We start from the raw sequence: 25,378 nt of genomic DNA on the forward strand, positions 1-25,378 counted from the left end.
CATCAGCATTGCTGGCCTGATCCTGCTGGCTGGAGATGGACGCACATTCCTCCATCTGTGACCCGCTGATACATGCCATAGCCTGAAGAGCACCATGTTGGCCCTGTAGAACTTGGTCCGGATCTGGGCCTGTCTTTTGAGAGAGTTGTAATTGCATCTGTTTTTTCCCCCTGGGGTGGCGACGACGGGGAGCCTCACCAGCTGGTTTGTTTTGTGTGTGATCAGGCAGAGGTGCAGCCCTCAAAGGAGAGTACATATCAAGCCAGTCCTCAGCCTCCTCAGATGTGGTGAAAAAGTGTGTTTTACCATTCGCCACTACTCTCAGATGTGCTGGAAATAATAAGGAGTCTTAGGCGCCTCTTCACCGCCATGTAAGAGTGCCTCTGTTTTTCTACTTGGATCGTGTAATCAGGAAAAAACATTACCTTTTGATTGTCCACTTGAATTTTGTGCAATTTCCTGGTTTCCTGCAAGATCGTGTCTCTATCTCTATAATTTAGCAGCCGGAGGATCAAGAGCGGTCTGGGATTAGACCCTGATGGCAGGGGTCTGGCTGGTACCCGGTGTGCTCTTTCCAATACAAAATGCGGGGAGAGAGCTTCTTCTGGCAAGTTGGCACGCAGCCATGATTCTGCATAGGCAACAGGATTTCTCCCCTCCATTCCTTTTGGCAGTCCTACCACTCGTACATTGTTGTGGGGGGCCTGGCCTTCTGCGTCATCTGCCCTGTCCTCGAGAAAGTCCACTCTGTTGAGGAGGTCTTGTATATGTTTGTCCACTGCAGTCACCCAGGGTAAGATTTCCGCCGCTGTGGTTTCAAGCACATCAGTGCGGTCCACTAATGTGCGATGGTCCACATGGAGAAGTGTTAGATCAATCACTGCTTTGTAAATGTTGCTTTCCAAAAGCAGTACCAGTGTGGTTCAAGGTCTCCCCCAGTTTTTCCACTACTGCCAGGACCGCATCCAACTTGCCAGACATGATGGCCGGGGATTCTAGATCTGCCATTCTACTCACTTTAGCTCTTGTTTGTGGGGGTGGGGCCGATGTGTCCGACACGTTTGTTTTAATGCGTCTGCTCCGCAATATCGATCTAGGAGTGTCCATGAGATGGGGCTGGCACACCTCAAACAAGCATCCAGTCAAGTTATAGTCGTACAGTTAGGCTCTTTCACTGTACCCTAGGGGTCATCTCCAATATGTGCATGCCCGATGGTAGCTCCTGTACCTCCACGCCTGCACCCCCGTGTGCCATCAGTGTGCAGCCCTCTAACGGACTCAGTCCATGGGAATATAATTCAGTTATACCCAAGGGACCAGTTCTGGGGCAGCACATCGGGGGCAGAGTCATGAGTGAGTCGCCCAGTATTTGTGCACCTGCTGGGCTCCCAAACTTTCAACTGTAGGGCAATTCCGTGATTTCGGTCTCCCCGTAGATCGAGTGGGCTCTGTTTCGGGCACTGCATTCCACAACGTCCCCAGCTGGGTTCACTTGCGGTCGCGAGTGGCTGCTGGATACGTTCGTCTGCTACAGCAGGCCGGGCCACTGCGCCAGGCCACATAGGATGACTCACAGGTCCTAGTCTGTAGGAGACCGGGTCAACGGCAGCATCAGAGCATCTGGTTCAGGTCAGCAGGCATCAGGTGGTAAACTCCAAGACAGTGTGGTTCTGGTGGGGCAGGGAGCGGCCGCAGCGATCAAACCGATGGCAGTCAGCGCGACGTGCGCCACAGCGCGAGGCCTAGTGGGCGAGCCAATCCCTGAGCTCCCATGAGCGGCCGCGCCTGTTCAGCAGCATCCCACCGGATCACAGGGAAGGCTGCAGGTCTCGATGCGGAGAATTTAGCCCAATCGCCCCAAAACTGGCATCGGGGTCGCAGGACAGGTTCAGCAGCTTTTGGGGCAAGTTTCAGCCCCAGCAGAGCAGTTTGTGCGAATAATTTAGGACAACACAGGGAGCCTCCAACGGAGCTCTATGCGAGCACGTCTTCCTCCATTGCCAGCCTGGCCACGCCCCTCAATTGTGTTATAATTAGGGCTCCCGGTTTTATGGTATTTCTTTTTTTAACATTTCCGTCTGTATTTACCCATATTTCTTTTTTTGTCATTTTATCTGTTTATATCTGTATTTATTTTTGTCACAAGCAAAAACAGACGTTTCAGCTAGTATTTTTCCACATTTATTTAAATAGACTGCACACGGTTGTTATAGGTTTAGCTATATGTATATAGGTGCCAAATTAAGTAAACACAAAACAGTCAGCTGAAAACTTTGCCACAGAAATTACTTGCAGAATTAGTGAGCTGCTGCGGTTACAATATTGAAAACACTGTCATTAGCCATGATTATTAAATGTAAACACATTTAAAATTTAGACAAGTGTACCTGTGCACTTTCAGTGACCTGAAATTAGCCCCCGCCCCCTGAAATCTGGCTCTAGTTGCGCCTCTGCCAACTACGTTGGCCTGCAGAGGACATGACATGACTGCAGTTTCGCCTCTGAATTTCTTTGCTACTTGCACACGAGCATAGAAAGCACCTGCTCTCTGGGGCACGGAGCACTCACAAAACATGTGTTCCCATTTTGGCCCGGATTAGATGTGCTGAAAGGCACTTTCAATTCACCGCCTTCACATTTGACACAGTTGGTTGTCTGCATTCAGAAAACAAAGGCTGAACATTCACAAAGCGACGGGCCTGAACCCAAGAGGGCACATTTGCACACACCCACCTGATGTGACAATGTGTGCTGTGGTGCACTTGTAGAGTTTTGTGCCTTGAGGCCGAGACGTTTTAAGCCATTGGCAAAGTAGGCAGTTGCCCAGGGCCCCCACCACCCTAGGAGCTCCTGGGAAAATTTACTTTTGATCATTTGTACTTCTGTATTTTTCTCTATATCAGCCCTTAACACCTATTTCAATATTGTTTGGCATCAAGGTACTTCACTTAGAAGAATATTGTTAATGGTACACCCAAAAATATTAAGGTGTTAGGTCCCCAAAATCCTTAGGAAGACACTGCCTTGAGGCGAGAACCAGAGTGTGCAGGAGATCAGGCCAGACTCACAGTGGCTAGCGCAGGCGTAGTGACACTGACGCCCGGTGAGGGTGCCGGGCCCCTGGAACACTCTCTGATCCTTTATGAGTGGAGTGAACAAGTCTCACACTCGGTGCCATCCTGTTGGGGTATTGCAAGGGAGCTCATGACACAGTGCCCCTGGGGCTCTCCCGAGGCTTGTTCAACAAGCACAGGCCAGCTGTGCACAGAACCGGGAGCGCATCCTTTGTGGTCCGTGTTGGAATGAGAAGCATCTGGACAGACCTCTAGTTGGGACCGAGCTTCTTATTATTGGAGATGAAGCCGGCCTGAGGTTATTGCGGGGCAGTAACAAAGAGCTCTGATTACACAGGCCCACACCCACGGCTCCTAGCCCAAGATCAAACAGTGTTCACCGATACAGAGGAGGAGCGGGCTGGATTTACAAAACAAACCTTTCCTCTGTGAGCCTTTGTCTCACGGACAGTGCAGATACCTGGGGGCAAGGCCGTGATGTATTTATTCATTCAAACTGTTTCTTGGGATGCTGCTTCAGGGCGCTCTAGTGTCTAGCGGAAAAGCAGTCTTAAGCACTTTGCAGAGGTTAAGTGTCTGCCCGGCGCGTGCCATGTTGTCCCTGCCCCTCTGACAGGCAGTTGATGTGTATTCCATTATGTCATCTGTAACCTGCTGAAATGTAAACAGCCAATGTGCAGAGGGTGCCAGGGCCTGTGAAGGGGGTCTCGTCAGTTACAAGGGTCTTCTTTTTAGAATTGTCTGAGGTAATCGACGCTTGCCTTGTGATCGTGTTGCATGATTTAGGTAACTTTAATGGCATTTAAACAGTGAATTAGGAGAGAACACGTAATTGTGTGCACCACTGCTCACTACTGGCATCAGTGAAAGTGTGCAATGCTGGGAGCAAACACGCGTGCCTGTCAGCACTGCACTTCCAGAGCAATGCTGCCGTAAGGCACTACAAGGCAGCTGCTCGAGGAGTTACTAGGTGGGTAGCAGCAGATTGACCCTGGAGCCACCAGCCACGATCGTAGGGCGCACAGGCTTTGCCTTCAGGTGTGCAAGTGAATGTCCTGGTGAAATAGGCGTTCCTCTTCAAGGCTGCTGGGGACAGACCCGGGCACCTCATTTTTGGGGGAGTGGCTGCAAAAGGTGCACCTGTCCGTGGGGGGCATATTTGAGTACTCTCAATAAAATACACAGCAGCAACGCTGTGTGTGCAAGATCAGGTGTGAATCACTCGTTCTTGCAGTGCGCACACACCTGGCTGCCTCTCTTTTGGGTGAAGTGCTAGAGACTGGAGCGCAAAGCCCATTGTGCTCAAAGGGCTTCAGCCCCCCCGCACTCCCCCCAGCCCCCTTTGTTTGTCACCCCGGGCTGAGACAGCTTCCAGGGACACTCACACATGAGCTTATCTCAGCTGCACCGAGTACTTCGAAGGTCTTTAAAAGACCATTTAAGTGTTAACTAGGCCCCTGCCAGAGATTATTGGCCCAGCAGGTGTTAATGTGGGCAGGCATACCCCGCAGTCAGGAAGAGGGGCATGTCCGCTAACCCTGGGCTCAGGGCTAGAGCACGGATTGCCGAACAATTCTCGGAATATGATTTGGTCATATTTTTCCGCTTTAATTTTATAAAAACAGACGGAAGGAAAATATTTTTCCCTCTGTATTTATATGTAAAAATCCGTTTAAACGGAAAACCGGGAGCCTTAATTATGATTGTATATGTAACTTGTTAATATGTAAATTTCACCACGAGTACCTTTTGTAACTTACTCCATTCTATTGTAAAGCGCTTAGATTAAAGTTAGAGCTATATAAAATGGATTAAATGAATAAATAAATGGCTTAACATATTCTCTCAGTCGTCACATGATGGGATGGAACTTAATGTTTAAGGGACCAAGGAATGGAGCATTATCGGCACTTCAGCCAATCCTAGTGCAATGCAGGGGGATAGCATGAGGGGAAATATGGAGTGGGCAGTGCCAGACCCTCTCACCATAAGGTGAGTGAACCCGGTCGCAGCTCTTTCCATTTGGGAGCGCTCACTTGGTCACGTTATGCTTGCTACCTTCCAGCCTTTTCGTGTCTCTTCCAGCCCTGAGCCGCTCCCCTCTCCTGCTATGGAGGGCTCAGCAGCGGGTCCTGTAATTTTGTCCCTGACGGCCACCATAGTTTAGGTCTCTTCTACTATGCGCCATTAAGGTCTCATTCAACTCACAGAAACTATTTTCAGTACACCAGATGTGGAGCCGCTGATTCCACTGCGCTCTTTGCGCCCCATAACGAGACTGTTCCCGTGTCTGTTGAAGCACTTTGGGTTTCCTATATTACACCCATGCCAAAAGAAAACACACTGATAAATCTTTAATAGCCGGATTAAGGCTTTGTGAACACACCGAGTAAGAAGGGAAATGATGATTGGTGTGGAATTTGGTTGCCCCGCCTCGAAATAAGATAGTTTGGTAGAAAGAATGGCAGCTATTGATGTGTGCGAGATCGATCAACCACAACACAGGCTCCTGATTCCACATTTTATCCTTCAGAGGTTCGTAAAATGGATACCAAAAGGTTTCTCAGAAAAAAACATTTCAATAACCGCCAGAGAACCGAGTTGGAGGTGTATGCTATGTAAATGTGCAGTACAAATAAACATATGATACAAGTTATGCCACAACCATTTGCGCATCAAAGCCAGTGCTTGTGTACAAAGTAAAATGGCAGATATGATCACACAAATAGGAAAAAACGATTTCACTTGCAAGTTTTATGATACTGCAAATCACATTGAAAAGTCACTTCTCTAATGAAAACGCATACATGATTATATTAACTGCCGCTTGCAACTTCTAGTTTTGTGTAACGCGAGTTTTTTGCGCACCAACTCACAATGTTGAAAAGAGCATAGCCTATGCTTCGGGTTTCTTCTGAGCATCAGTATCCACGTCTTAACTCCAGTCAAGCTAGCAAAGAGCAGCACGGCATTAAGGCAATAAAAACAACCGTGGAAATATGTGATGTAACCACTGGTTGGTTATATTACTGTAGCAATATATGCACTTCTACATCCTATAATTCCTGGTACTGCTTTGAGAAGCTTCACACATTTCGTAACAGAACTATTAGTGCAAAGCGGTAGGGTGCGTATTTTAATACATTCGGAAGGATACAATGTTGAGCTGGGCCTGAGAGCATTCAAACCACAGGGTTGCAAGTTGCACTTCTCTGTAGCAGGGATATGAACCTAGGGCACCCCCAACAGAGGCGGCCTTTGCTGATGGTAGTGAATGAAATGAGGCAGCAAGGTAGGGTGTCCCTTTTGTGTTCACTGGTCAGTCCCTGGATGAGCAGGGACTGGCCCCTGAACACAATCATCCCAGGAGCTTCCCCAGCTCACCGAAATCACCGATAGCTTAGCTGCCTCGCGCAGGTGATGGTTTTGTTGATGTGTCAGCAGGGGTCAGAAGGTGAAAGGAGGGTGAGGAAGGGGGCTAAAAGGATGTTAAAAACATTGTCTGTCATATGGCCTGTGCCATTTTCCCGGCCACTGGCTTGCACACCACTTTTTCCCCAGGATTGCCCCGAAGCCCAAGCTCCCAGCAGCGTCCTTAAAGAGGGCTATCTGTCTGTCTGTCACCCAACCCTCACTCCATATCAGAATGCCATTAAAGTTTGTGAGGAACTCATCCCCCATCAGAAGGTCCTGCTTAACCCCAGCCCCTAGTCGGACGTGGTGGTGTTTGTGTGTGATGCCTGATGTCAGCTGTGTTAGGTGCCTGACGAAGACTCTCCCTGTGGGGATGACCCTAGCCGCAAAATTGAGCTTGCCAATCAGCCTTTTTAATTCGCGGAGCGTCGCCTTGATGCGACCACACAAACCCCTGACCTTCGCCCTGAAATCCTTTACCTTTTCCACTGGTAGCCTGGTCGTCCCAGCTACTGAGTTCAGCTCTATGCCCAGGAATGTAAGTCTTGTGGTGGGGCCCATTGACTTCTCGGTTGCCAAGGGGACCCCCAATATCCCAGCCAGCTCCTCAAAGGCTGCCAGAGTGTCCCCGCAGATGGGAGACCCTGCGGGCTCGTGAACATGAAGTCATCCAAATAATGCAGTTTCCCACCCCCCGGGTGTTTGTCATGCAGGGCCCATTCCAGGAAGGTGACAAACTGTTCAAAATATGCGCAGGATATGGAGCAGCCCGTGGGCATTGCTTTGTCAATGAAAAAGTCCCCTTCCCACTGAAAGCCCAACAGGTGGAAGCTGGAAGGGTGTACAGGTAGGAGGCGGAATGCAGACTCAATACGTCTGCCTTGGCCATCAGAGCCCCCTTTCCTGCTGATTTTACCAGGTCAATCGCATCGTCCACTGATGCGTAACCCACTGAGCAGGCCTCTGTGTCGATCCCGTCCTTCACAGAGGATCCTTCAGGGAATGAGAGGTGGTGCATGAGTCTAAATTGGCCTGGCTCCTTCTTGGGGACCACTTCAAAGGGGAGATAATCAGGCCCTCCTGTAACTGAGGTGGGAGGGGGCCCTCAATTCTGCCCAATGCTTTCTCTTTAGCCAGTTTGGCGCTCACCACCTCGGGGTGTTGTATTGGGATTTCAGATTGTTGTCCCCTTCCAATGGAAGAGGGCCCGTGAATGGTATCACAAAACCTTCCTCAAAACCTCCCACTAAGACAGCAGCATCTGCTTTGTTAGGGTATTTGTTCGCTAGTCTGCGCAGCTGTTGTGTGTTAATTGGGGATCTGGCCAGCTGACAATCTTGTAGTTCTCGTAGTTCCCCCACCCCTCCTGTTATCCTAGCTCTAGTGTTTCCTTTTCTTATCCTTCTTGTCCCTTTTTGGCTCCTTCTTGCCCCGACATGCCCCCGCAGGATGCCCTCCACCACAGCTTGAGCATGTGTGCTGGAATTTGCATGAAGCATCCCACGAGCATCATATTTCCAGCAAATTGCAGTGGCCCCACTGGAGGATGGGGGCTACACTGCGCCGTGTTTTGCCCTGTGAAATGGCTTGCCCCTCCCCTTGTGGTAGGAGCTCCGAAAGGACTGGTCGCTTTTCCCTGCCCAAGCTTTTACCTCTTTGGCCACTAGCATTTTATGTATAAAGCCAGAAACATCCTCCTCATTCCATTCCATTTCTGGGTGTCTCTGCATCTTAAGCCTGAAACCTTTGTCATATTCCAGCCATGCATCCCCGGGGAACTGCCTCTGTGCCCAGTGAATATTGGCCTCATATAGCCCTAGGTCTGTAGCGCAGTGCGGGAATTTTTCAACTATGATGCATGCCATAATTCTAAATGCATCCAGCCCATTATCAAAGTTCCTTTCCTTTCTAGCGCTGCGCCTTTCACTTCTATCTTCGTTCTTCTTGTCGCAAGTTGTAAGGTCCAGCCCATCAAGCTGGATTTCAAGCAGGGATAAAATGTCTATAAATTCCTTTCGCCATATCCTCTCCTGGACTGCCAAAGGGATGAGACTCCCTAACCCCGTGGCTCTTGTGGTCAGTGACGCCGGCCAGGTGATGGCCTGGTGTATGTATCAGCGGCTGTTGCCTCGTGTGCTGGGAGGCTTGTGTTACCAATATACCCCGACGCTGCTACTGGGATCCCTGCTCGCCCTGGGCACATTGCGCTACCTGTCCTTGTATCCTAGCCTGTCGCGCCCAGCCTGGGTCCAACAGGTGCCAGGGCATGCCTGATGCCTCGTCTGCACGCTGTTCCTCTAGCCCTTCTGCCCCTTCTCCCATACCCTTAAATAACAGGGGCGCCATAGATTTAAAACATTCTTTAACAATGGTGGTAATATGCTCACCGGTCGCCACTCCATTGGTAGCACTGCCGTGATCCTCTGCTCGTGCTGGTATGCCCCCAGGTGGCCGTTTTCGCCTCCGCGGCTTCTTCCTAGGGGCTTTCTTCTGTGGCTGGGGTGTGGTCAAGTGTTTTTTGGGGGAAGATGGGCCAGCCACGTCCGCCTCCTGTGCTTCTGGACCATCTCCTCCCGCCTGATCCAGGTGTGGCTGCAGCCAGTCGCTGCCATGGACCGCTGATACTTTGCGAATGCGCTTCAGTAACTCAGCAAGCTCTTCTGGTTGCCCATTCGCCAGCTGGCGGGGTGCTGCCGCCTTTGGATGCACCAGGAAACAGTCCAAATTCCTTGTCCTTTGCTGGTAAATTCGGGCGTTTTTTAAAATTTTTATATTCACCCTCAGACCACTACAGTGGGCCGCTCCCGCTTTCCTCCCAATGCTCATGTGCCACCGCTACTTATCGGCTGCCCTGCCAGCTGATCGGTGCCACGGCAGCACTGTTTCGCTTGGACCGGACGCCGTTAGGTCTCGTCTGTCTCTCCCAGCAGGGAGGGGGGGGGGGGACACGACACCTTCATCGCCGCCCGCCACAGTGATGCGTGTAACCGCCGAGCTCTTTTGTTTGCCCCAACAGCCGCTCAGTACTGCGGGCTGCTCCCACCGATAGCCTGGTGCTACAGGGTGGCGGGGAGGGGGGTGATCTTCGCTGCCGCCCGCCGCTCTCAATCCGCAATGTCTTTCGGGGTGCGGCGTCGCAGCCCGGCTCTCCCGTTGAAGGTCGCTGCTCCACCTGGCGCTCCAGACTCACCACGCACTTGCTCCGAGCCCGTAACACGCCTCTGGATGGAAAGGTAGGCCACAAGCCAAGCCGGTGACACGGCTTCCTGTAGGTGCAGCGTGTCGCGCACCTCACTGCTCCCGGGCGACCCGGAGCTGTGCCTCCCGCCGCCTGCGAGACAGAGCGCGGAAAAATTCGAAGGGGGAGCTCCGGTACCGTGGGCGGCAGGTCTGGCGCCCTTGGTGAGGAGGGGATACTGCTCCGGCCTCGCCTGGCAGGCGCACCGTTGTCCTGGCTGCTCAGTCCGATGGTCGGGTGCACCTCGAGGTTCCCTCTTGATCCTTTCGGTGATCGTCCTTTCTGACAGCGCTTCGCCTTGCGCAGCTTCTTCGGTCCTCTCTGCAGAAACTCAGCACGGTTGCACTTATCTCTGCAGCAGGGATATGAACCTAGGGCACCCCCAACAGAGGCGGCCTTTGCTTATTGTAGTGAATGAAATGAGGCAGCAAGGTAGGGTGTCCCTTTTGTGTTCACTGGTCAGTCCCCGGATGAGCAGGGACTGGCCCCTGAACACAAGCATCCCAGGAGCTTCCCCAGCTCACCTAAATCACCGATAGCTTAGCTGCCTCGCGCAGGTGATGGTTTTGTTGGTGTGTTAGCAGGGGGTCAGAAGGTGAAGGGAGGGTGAGGATGGGGGCTAAAAGGATGTTCAAAACATCGCCTGTCATATGATAATGAAGGACTCAAACAACTCTAAACTCGGAAATCAGATAGAAATGAACGGGCAGGGACAAGGACAAGGCTGGAGCAAGATGAGAAGGGCACCTTTGTCACGTTAATGCACACAGCTCCTTGCACCCCTCAGAAAATTGGCATCCTGGCCCCAGCTCGCACAAGCTAAAGGCCAGCCCCGGCCCCTATGCTCGGCAGCAGTCCAGCTCCATTCAACCTCTATACAAGGGTGTCAGCCAGAGGCTTAATTTGTAGCGTTTTCTGCTTCCTTCACCAGATACCCCATGTTGCCTCCTCCTTCCTCTACTCCTCTTATCTGGTTTTCTCCCATCAAACCGCCTTCCTCTGCCTCTCTTCACTCTTATGCTTCTGCAAACTCTCATTCAATCAATCAATTTATTTTATTATGATTTGTAATTCCGAAGAATTCCACATAACATTACAATAAAACATTAATTCATAAAAAAACAGTATTAAAACCCAAGAGGTTACACCCTATAATTATCCAACCTTACACACAGTACATAATACATTTTTCATTATACCCCTATCTTTGGTTACGAAAGAATACTGTAATAAACAATTTTCCTAGCGTTACCTCCTCCCTTAAGAGGACCAATCTCTGTTAATCATCAAATACGTCACTCCGGGAGACTGAAATCTTCTAATCATTATCTAGTAAAGAACACTAATGACTGCCATCTCTAATGTAATAAAGCGATCTAATCTAATCTACAATTACATTTGGCCAGCACATGGTTAAGAAATTATATAAAATTCACCCAATGTACGGTTAACGTTAATCTAAAATAATAATTAAAATCTTATTTTTAAAATCTTATTCATAATTTCACCTCTCTGACTCCATCTCACCCTTCTTTTCGCCTCACTGGTCTTTCTGCCTAACTCCCCTCTTTCTACCACGTTTCCCTCTGCTCTCGGACTGTCCTCTTCTCCCACCCCTCTATCTTTACCTCATCCCTCTGCCTCCACTTCTACCATTTTGCTCTTCTTCTGGATCCCTCCTATTTCTACCTCTCTATCTAACCGCCCCAGCTCTGCCTCTCCTTTCCACTCTCCCCCTTTTACTCTTTCTGCACTTTCTCTCTGCCTTAAGTATGTTGCAAGAGTTAGAGCTGCAGACTTTGGAACTGGGAGAACAGGATCGAGCCTCAGTTCAACATCCTGTGATTCTGGGCAAATTCCTTAATCTCAATGACCCTACCAAAAATGTATGTGTCCATGTGCAATGTAACTACTGCTCATGTAAAGCGCTCCAATACCTTCGGGTGAGTTTGCGCTATATAAAACAAAACAAAAATAAAAATAAATCCAGTCTGCATCATACAAGCTCCATCTCTGCTATGGGTGAATATGACAATGCCTTATCCTGCTACCTCATTTCTTCAGGTTCTTAAACAACACCCCAGAGACAGATTTAAGAATTCTCTACACCCCAGGTCAGGTAAACCATCCTGTAATTTTAATTCACACAGGTCCCCCCCCTTAAGGGTATTCTACATGCTGCAGGACACCGTATGAGAGCCTAAAGAACTATGACCACATCTTTCCAACCTGATGGAACTCCATTGGCTCCCCTTACCAGTCTGTTCCATCTTCAAAACCAGCTGGATCATCTACCAAGCATTACCAGTCAACAAACCAGCTCTGCTGCCTTTTGGCTAGAGTCACACTACAGAAAAACCACATACATACGACTGGCAACCCTGCCTGCTTGGATGATAAGCACACCAATTGTAGTGGCTCTCAGCACCCGAAGCAAGGACAAAAAAACAAGTTAAAACGTCTTTCCTATCTATGCACCAAAGATCTAGAAGGATATCCCAATATCCATCTGGACAGATCCAATCAGCACTACCTTGGGAAACAGCAGAATAGTCAACTCTTTAAAAACACTACATCATGATACAATAACAGTCCACCATCTACTCCTCCTGCCACATGTTGACTGTCTCCTTGCTCTTCAGCTAGGTCTGTGCTATATAAATACCCCATACATACACACATAATGCATTGATCTGAAACCAAATGTATTAAACGTTTATTAAAGATACACGTTTTGGAGACCTAAGCCAAGCCTTTCCACCCAATGTGTCTAATATAATGTATTTCCACTTAGCAGAACTTTAACATATACATATTTTATACTTGAAAGCTTCCAGACTGGCTTGTGCTAGTTCCCAGGACTCACAGAGTAGTGTCTCTCTCCGACCATATGCATGACATCTACATACCAGTGGCTGAACGCAAAAGGATGGGGCCTCTGGCAGAATGTGATGAGGGCCCAGAGTCTCCCATACACAGACATTAATTGGCCCTTGAAGGGTTGGAAGCCTACTGGAGGGTTGCCCCTCTCCCCCGCGCCACCGGGGCTGCAGGCCCCAGTACTATGCCTCTACTGCATACTTCACCAGCCTGTGTTGTCCCCACATACCATATAATGCTGCCCAGCCCTCTGCACAATTCCTGGCATGTACATATTTCACCTGTACTAATCATGTCACCTTGATCCTCCCACCCTGTGATTATCCTCCTTGCCTGTACCTGCTTCTCTGGTTGCTTTTCATCTCCTACGTGTGCTCCCACATCATGTTTGCTGTTTCAATGCTGCATTAATGGTGTACAATCTCCTTGCCCTGGAGAAGCCAAGTTTCCTTACCTTGTGCTTGCTTTCTCAGTCCTTTGCATTGGCACTCTGCCATTTGAATGCAGTCTCTGCACAGCACATGCAATCTTCACCTTAAATGCTGCTCTGTGTATCCAGCAGGACCTGTTTAAGTTCCCTTTCCCTCTCTTTAGTCTAGCAGTATACTGCCCCCTTGCATACAGTGGGCCCTGCCATGTGCTTGCCCACTTTATCATTTGTACGCCTCTTAGCTGGCTCTTCCTCGTTCAGGCTCTGTGCGTGGCATTATCTCATTTTCACTGTGACCTCTCCCCTACCATCCACATCCACATCCTCAACCGATGGCAGTGCATTGTGGAACTGTCCTTGCAAACATGCTGCTCCCCACTGGTGTGTTAATGCTTGTACAGTCATGTGCATGCTGGTCTTCTAGAGCCATCAGCTGAAGTTTCCTTACTGTGCACTGCTAATGAATACCTCTGAGAAGTGCAGCAGTCCTACTGAGAAGTGCCCATACAGTCTCATTAAAATGAGATCAGCCTTGCCAAAAAATCGCAAGTGAGGGGCGAGTACTGTGGCTGTGGGAGTGAGGTCGAGTGTAATGCGAATGTGACTGTGAGGTGAGCACTGTGCCTCGAGGTGAGCGCTGTACCAATAAGAGTGCCGTGCTTGTGAGTGTGTCATGGGAGTGCTGGGGCTATGTGAGGGTAAGATGAGTCCTCAGCCTGTGAAGGTAGAGTGAGCGCTGTGTTACTGAGTGCAGGGTGATAGCCGTGTGAGGGTAGGTTGAGCCCTGAGTAAGTGTAGGGTGAGTGTTGTGTCTACTGTGAGTGCAGCTTTGTATTGCCTGCGGTGTGTGAGCCTAGGACAAGAGCTCTGTCTGCGAGCATAGGGTAAGCAAGCCCTCCGTATGTGTGAGTATCAGGAATGTTGTTCCTCTTAATGTTGTCTCTATGCAATTATAGGGCAACCACAACATTTAGTGAGTGTAGGCTGAGATTTGTGTGAGAGTAGGCTGAGTGCTGTGTGAGCGCAGGCAGCATACTGTTTGAATGTAGGCTGAGCACTGTGCCTGTGTGAATGTAGAGTGAGTGGTGTGCATTTTATGAGTGCAAATTAAGTGACATGACTGTTTAGGTGATGACACATGAAACACAGATAGCTTGGTGCATGCCTTAGTTTGAATTATTATTATTTTTTTTGCAGAGTTTTACATAGCGCGAGCTTGACTTGAATCGGGTATCAGAGTGCTTTACATAGCACCAGTTACATTACATGAGGACAAACATTCATTTTTGTTAGGCACAGGAGATTAAGTGATTTGCCAAGAATCACAGGATGTTCAGTGTCATTGCAGAGACTCGAACCCAGTTCCCCAGATTCGAGGTTGACTGCCCTAGCTGTTAGGCCTACTCCTCTACTTGAATGTTATAGTAAATTAAAGCAAGACCTATTGGCATTGCCAATGCTTGTTATAAGCTATTCTTTGTTTTTGAAATGGGGCTATTTTTCTTGGACCTTGGCTAGGTCATTTTTCTTTCAGAATTTCAGGTTAAGTACCGGGCCCTGGTGAATTGCCTTTTCTGGCACTACTTTATTTCCTAGTAGTATAAGCTACCAGTCACGATCTGGATATTAAAGACCTTGTTCATCTCTAGCAGTCCTTATGGCACCTTGCCCTTTCATGGATTTACTGTTTTTACACGATGTCAAAGTCATGGACATAGCAGAACGATGCATAATTATTGTTAATGCTATGATGGATCAATGCTTTATGTATATCTTTTAGAATAAAAGCGCCCTAATATAAATAATCAAAAATCATAAGCTTTCAATGCTTTTTTAGGTCTGGCGTTGGCCTCGACCTTTTGATTTTATTAAAATATGTCAGATAGGGACTTTCAGCCACCTCTCTTCAACCATTGGTCTTTTGTTGCGTCATTTACATTTTGCTTCTGCTCACTCAGCATATAGCAAGGGGCAGTGTGTCAGCCTACTTATGACACTAGCTAACCTTACTTTGAGTGATTGCATTGTTCTCTCTCAGAAGGAGAGCATCCGCACACACGCTAGTTCCCTTCAGTGCCAGTGTTTCTGTTTTTACTTTATAATTACTTTAGTGTTGCCTGTGTGTTTAGAACCTGATGTGATAGCAGGGCGCTTCTAATGCACATAGCATCTTTATCAGATTCCATCTCATGCCAATGCTGCTGTAAATTCCTTTTGGAGTGTTTGCTTTTCTGACTACTGTTATTTCATAGCATACCAGATTGTGTCCATTTGAAACTGTTCTGTATTAACCTATTCTCTTTTGACTTTTTTCTTTCTCATCTTTTTTCTTCCCTAAATTATTTTCTTCCTGCTTTCCTTCATTTCTGTTTCTTCTTTATTTTTCTTTCTATCCCTTTACTTCTTACCTTCTTTCTTTCACTCTTGCATTTTTTCATTTCGCTATCTTTCACATTAGGTTATACTTATATGATTCATACATGCCAACATTTCAACTTCGATAAGAGGGAGAAATATTCGCGGGCGGAAAGACCTGAATAACGCGTAACACGAAACGGGTCGGGCGTAACATAAAATAGATTGGAGGCAGTGGTGACTGGTGGCATTTGAAAGTTGTGGGCTGTAAACATCTGTGGGAGTGCACTGCAGCGAGCGAGCACAGCTTGCGAGCCTGAATAGCTTAAGGAGGGTTTGGGGGTTCACCCCAGAGAACATTTTGAAAAAAGAGTGGGTAAATGGTGAATTTTCAAGCAAATTTGAGAAGCAAGAATATTGATAAAGTATTGTGAAAGTGCAGTGTACATTAATAAAGGGATATCAAAAAACAACATGTAGATAGAAATGTTTCTGAAGCTAGGCCCTGCCAGTGACACGCACCTCTGACCACTATGCACTCTGCGTGCCAGAAGGGCCTAGCGTCAGAAACATTTCTATTGTCAGGTTTTTGAAGCTAGGCCCAGTGCTGGCACTCAGTGTGTATGCTTCTCAGAGGGGCGTCACGCGTGGCAGGGCCTGTAGCTTCAGAGTGAGAAACATTTTCTGCACCAGTCTACGTTCTCACTCTATAAACACTAACACTCTTTAAAGTGCAGAGTCACTCTGCACTTCATAGAGTGTTAGTGTTTAGAGTGGGAACGCGACCCAAAGGTAATTCAGAACTGCTTTGGATGAAGGCGCACATTTGCTTTGTGTGACTGTCCTCCAATTCTTCTAATTGCCTCTGACGGTCACTGATAACATTTACGTTTGGGCCATAGAGACTACGAATGTTAAAACTATAAACAATAGGCAATTTACGAGTTTCAGAATAATACTATTGTAGTACTACGTCTGTAAAAACTAAGTGCTATTTGCCAAAATCCACACTGTAGATTTTCACCTCAATCTGCTGCATTTCTCGGAGGGCTCCTACCACTACAAGCAGAACTCAGGTACACGTAGACCTACTACTTTGTAGTATGTGTGGGAGTAGCCAGGGCGGGGGAGTGTCAGAAAAATAAACAATACCTACTACAAAGTGGGAGAAAAGAAGGGAAAAGTACAAAAAGTAAGGGGGAATAAGGAGGGCATGAATATGTATAACCACTATTACAAAAGTGTAAGGCAGACCCAGTGCTCATAAGTTACACCTACAGCTATTCAAGCAGTACAACTGCCCAGACAGGCTCAAATCTACTCTAGCCAAGCCTTGGAGTAAGCCACTCACATGCACTGCAAGAGAATCACTCTGAAAACCAATGCAGACTGGATATAACACTAATAGCAGAAAGGCAAACATTAATAAAGTAAATTAAAAAAAATCTAATTCACCTAGACATGGAAGAAAAACCATCACCCTAAATGACATAAACCTAAACTACAATAAATAAATTGAATAAATACACGGATGAAATTACAAACAATAAAATATAGCGCATTTCAAATATGCTCACATGTTGTGAAACCAGGGAATAACAAAATCACTGACATACAATTTATACATGCATCTCCAGAATGACACGTCATATGACATGGGTCACTGTTCAGAATATGCCAAGTCATGCACAGCATTACAATATACATGGCACACAACCACTCAATGACACTCAATTACCACAAACCTATTGAGAGCACATTAAAGCACGGTTTGCACCGTGCACTAATATACACATTGAATTGTTCGGAGACCGCGGTTGTGTTCGCCCACCGCACACGCTCTCTGTGGGATCCCTATCTACTTACCTTGGGTGGTTTCTTGGTTCCCCAGCAATTCTAAGTCCTCTTGACTGTGTCAACTTGAGTTGTGATTCTTATACCACTTTCTTCATATTTATAATAAAGGGTAGGTGTAATACACATCTGGCTATGTGTCTTCTGTCATCAAAATCAGTGAATGTTCATAATCCCACACAGAGATACCCGACGAAGAAGGGTGCATAAGGAATGGCTACAGAATCACATTACTGGATGCTGTTAAGCAGAAGGTGGAAGTTATCAAAATACCGATGAATCACTGAAGCTATACAGGAAGACATTTTGGTTGAGAAGAGAAGTTGGGATTAATCTACAACTTTTTCAGGTTCATGCTGTGCAATTCAGCTACCAGATGGGTACAATCTTTAACATCAAATGTTAATGCTTTGTCCTTAATTCTTGAAAGGGGAGATTGTGCAACAGGCAATCAGCATTTTATTTTTAGCAGCCGCACAATAGATAGTGCTAGCGCAACAAAATCGGTCCCAAACTCCTATTTTTGGTTGTGCTGTGTAAAACTGCCAAAAATAACATGTTGATATATGTCACAGACTATAATATCCCCCTCCAAGAATTAAGGACAAAGCAATGATTCCCGATTTTCTAGTTGCTCACTGTGCAATTCAGCCAGCCAGGAGATGGGTACCTGCTTCTGATATTAAAGGATAATGCTTTCTTAGAGAGGAGAACCAGCAAATTAACAGGGAGAGCTGAGCCAGGAGTGTGGCTTGGCTTTTAGGGCACGTGCACGAGCTGAGCAGTGAGAATGTTTGCTATGTACATCATACAACAAACAAATATCATGTAAAATATGACAAAATGTCTTCAAAATTCAAGAAAGTGAATTTCTGTAACATGTAGAAGCTTTAACATTAAAACGTCACATTACAGCATTGTACTAAGAAATACTTACAAGTGATAGTTTTGAGGCACAAACCTTTAGTGAACTAAGGCAAGTCATGTGTCATGTAAAACCTACAGACTGCCCAGATTAACTGATATTCTGAACTCACATATTTGAAAATGCTTTAATAAGCGCTCTTGAAGAAAAATGAGTTTTGGTGAAATAAAGTATTTGCCTAAAATCACACAACTTATACAGGGAAGCACAATTTACAAATCGGCCCCTAAATAGGTATCTATTTGTCTTTACTTGTGCTAAGGCTTTGGTTTTACCTTTTTGTTAATTTTTCACGTAGCATGAACTGACCCAAAAGTACTGGAGTGCCTTACATTAGCGCCAGCTATATTACACAATGTCACCATTCATTGTTTATAGGCATGGGTAGATTAAGTGATTAGCCCATAATCACAGGATGTTGAACCAATGCTGGGACTTGAAACTGGTTCCCCAGTTCCAAAGTATGCAACTCTGCCTCTAACACCACATCTGGAGTATAGGAAGAACCAGCATTTCATTGCTGCCACTAACAAAAACAGAGTTCTAAACTCTGTTTTTGTAAGCATTAGGTGAAACGGACCCCCCCCAAAAAGTTAATTCCCCCCAAAAAAAATTGAGGACAAAGAGTTAAGCTTTAATGTCAGAGGTAGAGATTGGCATCAACATTTTAATTTTCATAGTTTTACAAAGTTCAAATAAACAGAGTTAGAAACCTTGGTTGAAACACATTTTTTCTCCCAGGGGCTACTGATAGATTTCACGTGTTTTTCTTTTTTTCTTACCTTATCGTGTGTCAGGAGCACAGAAAAACGCTATGGCAGGCAAAGGGGGTGTGACAATATTTCAGGAGCTGGTTTCTGGCAGTGCCTACTTCGAGTCACAGGAAACCAAACCCTAGTGCCTGCTGAAGCCCACCGAGGAATACTTAAACGCAGGACATAGCCAGGCAAAATTCCTTTCTGGAGTCCTCGCCCCTGAGCCTGCCTAAGCTCACATTAAGCCAATAGCTTTAGGACGGGCTCAAGTTATAATGTATTGGCAACTACAGGAGGCGGGGGAGAAAGGGCAGAGAGCAGAGGTCATTTCCGAACTCAATTTAGCTCTACGTTACCTCAAGCCGATCATTCTGCAATTCGCATGGAATCGGGTTTTTCAATACAAGAGTCGGGAGGCCGGAGACTAGCTATCAAATCGGTAGTCTCCCGCCTGAATCGGGAGGGTTGGCATGTATGATGATTATGTACTTTGTGGGCTCTGGAGATCAGCCCTAGGACTTGTCTGCTTCCGCTTAGGGACTTTTTTTCTGTTCAACTGCCTCTATTTAACTGTCTTGATAGAAACTGACCAGCAGAGGTCAGTAAAATACCAGATTCACTTTAGCATTCTCTGGATTCCAGTCCACAGAAATGGTCTTCCACGAGCAGACAATATTTTTTTCAAATCTTGTATTTTCAGTGATATGGCCACCAAAGGCCCTGATTTTACATTAAAAACAGAGCTTTCAACTATACCATTCCCACTGAAAGGCAATATTTCTCTCCATGTGTTCCCATACCTGGCGTGTCACGCAGGTTGTTGCTTACTTTCCCTCCATGTTAAAGAACAGTAGATGTTTCAGCACCCAGGCTAATGTGCTGCATAGCTAAATACATAGAAGGTCCCAGAGGCGAGACAAATTGCACAGCAAATGCTTGTTTTTTATTTCTTACCTTCTTTATGCATTTTCCTTTCCATCTCGGTTTCTTGTTCTTCTGTTTCCTTCCTTCACTCTTGCCTTCTTTCATTCCTTCTCTTTATTTCTCTTTGCTGCGCTTTCTTTCCTTCTCCCCTTCCTTCCTTTTTTCCATTCGTTCCTTTTTACTTTCTTTCCTTCTGTTTAATTTCTTTCCTTTCTTTCCTTCTTTCTTTCCTTCCTTCACTTGACATCTTTCTGCCTTTCTCTTTCCTTCCTTTTCTCTCACTTTCCTTCCTTTTTTCTTTCTCTGTCCTATTTTATTTCTTTGTCTTTCCTTCTTTCTTTCCTCCTTTCTTTCTCAAAGACAAGAGGTTTGCTGCCAATGCACTTTAATGCCTGTAGCAAATTATTTTTTTATATATTAATAAGGGCCGGGCCTATTCCCCCAAAATACAATTTTGCAAGACACATGACAAAACAAGAACTGCCAAAAGGCTGGTGGGCAACACCAGATCTATTGGATTTGCCAATGCTTGTTTAAGTTTGAAAGTAAATCATTGTCACATCCTTACTGATCACCTATAGCATGCTATTAGATATTCAATTCGCATCTAAAAGTACTACTTTTTTAAATGCTGCTTACTCTACACATGACTCGCTGTGGCAAGAAAGTTCATGTACTATTGATGCAAAATGTTGGTATTACTTGCTGATTCAAAGAAACTGAAACATATTGTATTGTAATTGCATTTATATAGTGGTTATTACCCCTGATTAATTTAAGCACCTTACGGTGGGTAGCACACTACTCCGTAACCCAAAGTTATTAAATAATTCAGTTTATATTGTTGTTAATTCGCTGGTTATTGGGTTGCTCTTGTACTCTGACAAAACTGAAGTATGTCCTCCAGTTTCTAGAAATGGATTAAGTTAATAAGAGTTTGTGTGAATAATAGAGTGAATTTATGCAAGTTACAAAAATGGGATAAGTACATAGGGTAGAGGAGGTTGGATATTGTGAATATTGTGAAATTGCAAGAAGAAGTTGCACAGAAAGATAAATTGTGATTTATTGGGGTGGGATGAGCAGAGGGGTTAAAAAAGATTAGATATCACAGGAATAGTTGCTCATGATAGTTGCTATGATTTCTAAGGAGGGGGTTTGGTTAGTTTACTGACATATAGTAGAGAGTAAGGCACAAGGCATATGATATAGTAGGGTACTGCCAAAGTATTAAGGCAGGCAAAGAAAGGGGTGCAAAAAGAGCATCATCCAAATAAGTACGAGATAATTATTCCTAGCTGTAAATTAGCTTAATTTACATGGAGGTTATTTTGGAAGTATAAATAGTAGAAAAAAAAGTTTATTACCTGCGTGCATGTGATATAAGCTGTTGCGTCTTAAATTGTTCCATTTGAATGTTAATACAGTCTATCCATTTTTTTAACTTAGTTATTTAACATTATTGATACAGTCTATCCATTTTTACTAAGCTATTGAACATTATTGAAATTGGTAGACTTTGTACTTTTATTTTGAGTGTGGAGTACTAAGTCATGTGATATGTCAGGTTAGCAGGCCCTGTAGGTTTGTCTGGTGCGAATTTGAGGAGTGAACAATCCCAAGATCTTGCACTGGTCATTCCATTAAGTGTTTTTTTAGACAAAGGCATAGCTGGTAAGTGCTTTGTGGCATGTGGTTCTTCTTGATATTAGGGGCTGTGTATAAGGAGATTATGTTGCTTTAACACTTTTGTTGAACTTAAGAGTGTCCTGAGGAGTAGATAGCTGCATGTAAGCAGAAAATGATAATGTATGGATTTGTCACACTTGGAATAACCCAATTATTCCCAAAGTTCCTTCTGAACGGCAAGTGATTTTCAGCGGCTCTGATCTTTGCAGGAATGGAAGTCAATAGTTTTGATTCTTGAATGGGGAAAATAGTGCCACCGATGTTTTTCTTCCTGTGAGCAGAATTATTCAACATGGTGCCAGTATGAAATGTAAGTTCCTGGGTTGGGAGTATTTTGTTATTTTTGCTTGAATTAATGTTGGTCCTTTTCCAAGGATAGCTGTGTGTGTGATGCACAGCAGTTTCATATTCTTGCATTTGGGAGCCAGTGTAGAGTCTTCGGAAGCAAGGAGATGTGGGTTTGTATATTTACACGTAGAAGTAGTCTTGCTGCTGAATTTAGGATTCCTTGTAGCCTTCTGACATTTGAGAGTGGAATGATATGATATAGTCCGTTAGCATAGTTAAGTTTGGAGAGGACGAGTGATGTTACTTGTACTTTATGAGGAAATTCAAGCAGTGGAAAGATGTGTTTAAGTATTTTTATTGTGAAAATGTTGAGTAATCATGAAAATGTAGAGTCAAAAAAAGGTTGAGATTTTTCACACTTGTAGCTATTTTTTGAGGCAGTCCTAGTTCATCTGGCCAGATGGATACAGGGTCATCATTTTTCCATTCACCACTAGTCAGTCATTCAGTTTTGAAGCATTCAGCTTGAGGTGATTCTAAGTCATCAATTGATCTACAGCTATGAGGCAGATGTTAAGTTTTGATATTTCGATGTCCTTGGGATTTTCCAGTTTCAGAATTATCTATGTGTGTTCTGCATAGTTGTAGCAGGTGAGTTAAGAATTGCTGATAAGATTTAGAAGAGGAAATCCAGTTGAGAGCGATGCCATCTATCCTTACTTCTTCCAGTCTACAAAGTATTGTGTACTGTGTCAAAAGCTGCTGAATGGTCCAGGAGGAGTGGCGCAGCTACACCATTACTGTTAATTATGTGTTTTAAATCATCTCAAATTGCGATTAGGGCAGATTCAGAACCTCTCCCGCTGCAGAATCATGTTTATTAAGGAAAGTTTTACTAGAAATTGGTCTGTAGATGTTGCGGTCTTGAGGGGCCAAGTTGCTCTACTTAAGTAGTGGGCGTATCTGTGCCTTCTTTAATAACGGAGGGAAAGTTCCTGTTTTTAAAGAGCTTTCGATAATATTTCTGACTGGGATAGATACAGATGTTGACTGAACAATCGTTTTGAAAATGTATCTAGGGCTGGGGTCAGATGGGCAGCCAACTGGGCTGCTAGCTTTGAGTAGATCTTCAAATTCTGAGGTTGTAATATCTTTGAAGGCTCATACAGATGGGAGATTGAGTACCTGCATATCTTGGTTGTTAGATAAATTGTTGAATCGGAATCCAGTGTGTCTACTTTCTTTAGATAATGTGTTGCTAGTTTATTGCAGAAATCTCGCAAAACAGGGGAATAGGTTTGGCAGTGCTCTGAATTGGAAAAGTGTTGCTCTGATTGTATTTGCAAATAATGTTTTTGCTTCATTTCATATTTCATATTGTACTCAGAATCCTTTGGATTCCCTATGAGGAGTACCGAGGAGCGTTGCAACATGCTCAGGATGGGCACACTTGTTTGGAGTCATTCATCGTGCTGCAGAGACATTGGCATAAGAAAAAATAAGTCATGGACATGGCTTCTTTCTTTTACATGTTAAAATCATGGTCTATGACATTTTTCTTTCCCACTGTATTTTTCTTACAAACTGTCAGTGGTAATGTTAGCTATAGTTTGATATGTACAGTATTAGAATATTGGAGCACAAGTGTGTGATGTCAGAACTTATTATTTCTCCCCAACCCTTGGAGGGGCATGTTATTTCATGATCTGGTCCCCCACTTACTGGCAGCAGAACCTGGTGACTCTCGAACGCCGTTAAGAAGGTCAGAAACCTGGGTGTCGTATTCAATGACAAACTCACTTACGGAGCTCAGGTGAATCCGCTCACTTCATCCGACTTCAACACCTTATGAACAGTTAAAAGCACTCTCCCTTTTATCCTCCATGATCTACAAAAAACAATGATTGTCACTCTGGTTCTATCAAAAATCGATTACTACCACATTCTCTATCTCAATATGCAACAAAGACTACTAAGAAAGTTGCAGACTTTGCAGAATGCAGCCCCTCAGGTGCTACTAGGAATTCCAAAGCTCCATTCAGCCTACCAGGCTCTACACAAGCTCCACTGACTTCCTATAGAAAAACGTATCACATTTAAATCCCTCTGTATCTCCCACAAGGCTCTGAATGGCTCAGGATCTGAATATTTAAAAAAACCTTCAATGGCATACCCCTGCAGAGCGTTGCGCTCTACCTCTGCCAAAAACGCCATCCTTCCCTAGTTCAAGTTGGCAAAATGGTGCGCAGGAGCTTAATAGGCGACACAGCTAAACTCTGAAACAGCCTCCCTCTTTATCTAAAATCACAGACCACCCAGCTCAGTTTCACAAAAGACCTAAAATTCTTTCTCTTTACTATCCAATCTGAGCTCAGTCTAAACAATATTTCTTTTCCCACTCACAACACAGCTAGCTCCAAGATTCCACAGAGCCAAATTGCCTTATGGCATTCACACGTGTTACAAATATGTTTACATCTTTCTCCCAATCTACAGATTTGGACTGCAGGGTCATTTAATGGTCTTATTAGTTGCTTCTTTGCTATAGAAGGTTCCCTAATCACTCTACAAATCTTTGTGTATTCAAGCAAGTTGCATCGGCACTGGGCTTTGGAACAGTCATGGCCTTGTCACGCATCCCAACGTGTGGCATGGATTCTTGTGTCTGTGTGTTCCCCAGTTTAAATTATTATTACCATTAAATGTAAGCACCATATGGCCAATGAATCTTCTTCTGTCCACTCCTAAACTAGGGCTCACTGTGCTTCAGGCTTTGGTGCATGCATAAACTCCTACTCGACTTTTTGGGTTGTTTAACTTAGGCCCACCCTGATTCAGTTTCTTGCTACCCTTTCCATTATGGTCCTTCCTTTGAGGCAGAATGTTACTAGAAACTGCCTGCTGTCTTTTCCTAGATGTTGAGTTTGCTTGAGCACCACATCTTTTCAGTGGATTTCGTGCTTTGATTTTCCCTGGCAACCCTATCAGCATTGTATTTTGGTAGCGAACTTGAAGATAGCTGCAAGTTTACTGCGGTCATATGGTTCCAGATTAGGCAGTTGTTCAGTGGCCTTTCCACTATTCCAAGAGATTGTCTTTTAGAAGAGTAGAAGTACTGTCCTAGGTTCTTCGGACAGCAGGGAAGTTTCATGTTCCTCAAATCATGTGGAGATGGTGATCAATGGCTCACCTTCAACAAATTGATAAACTGTGGGATAGAATTCTTCCTTAATTGCTGATTTGGCCTGTGTCACTCTCCCAGCTCAAAGGTATTACAGGGTGGTTTTCTTGATAATGTTTGAATGTTTTTATCCTTATCTTATTGAGTATAGTTTTGAAGTCCAGAATTAGTCAAGACCTTTTGATTTTGCTAAAATTATATGTGTAATATACTTTTAGGGGCCTTCAGCCAGCCCTCTTTATCCATTGGTCTGTTACTTTGCCATTCTCATTTTTCTTCTGACCACTATGGCATAGACAGTGATGCAGCCCACTTCAGCCACTGGCTAACTTCACTCTGAGTGACAGCATTATTAATGACCTTTCACAAGA

General features: G+C 45.2%; 1 protein-coding gene across 4 annotated transcripts in view; it reads right to left on the minus strand.

Moving 5' to 3' along the window:
* Window positions 1-25,378, minus strand: part of B4GALNT4 (beta-1,4-N-acetyl-galactosaminyltransferase 4) — a 923,999-nt gene that overhangs the window by 417,892 nt on the left and 480,729 nt on the right. Inside the window, exon 1 of one of the 4 annotated variants that reach the window (XM_078681276.1) lies at window positions 19,880-20,145. The exons of the other annotated variants lie outside the window; for them this stretch is intronic. Within the exon in view, the coding sequence (XP_078537402.1) occupies window positions 19,880-19,954 (75 nt within the window). The 5' untranslated portion in view covers window positions 19,955-20,145. Of the gene's footprint in view, window positions 1-19,879; window positions 20,146-25,378 lie in introns of those variants that run through there. 4 annotated transcript variants of the gene reach the window in all.

The sequence above is a fragment of the Lissotriton helveticus genome, chromosome 3_1, assembly GCF_964261635.1.
Source record: "Lissotriton helveticus chromosome 3_1, aLisHel1.1, whole genome shotgun sequence".
Classification (NCBI taxonomy): Eukaryota; Metazoa; Chordata; class Amphibia; order Caudata; family Salamandridae; genus Lissotriton; species Lissotriton helveticus.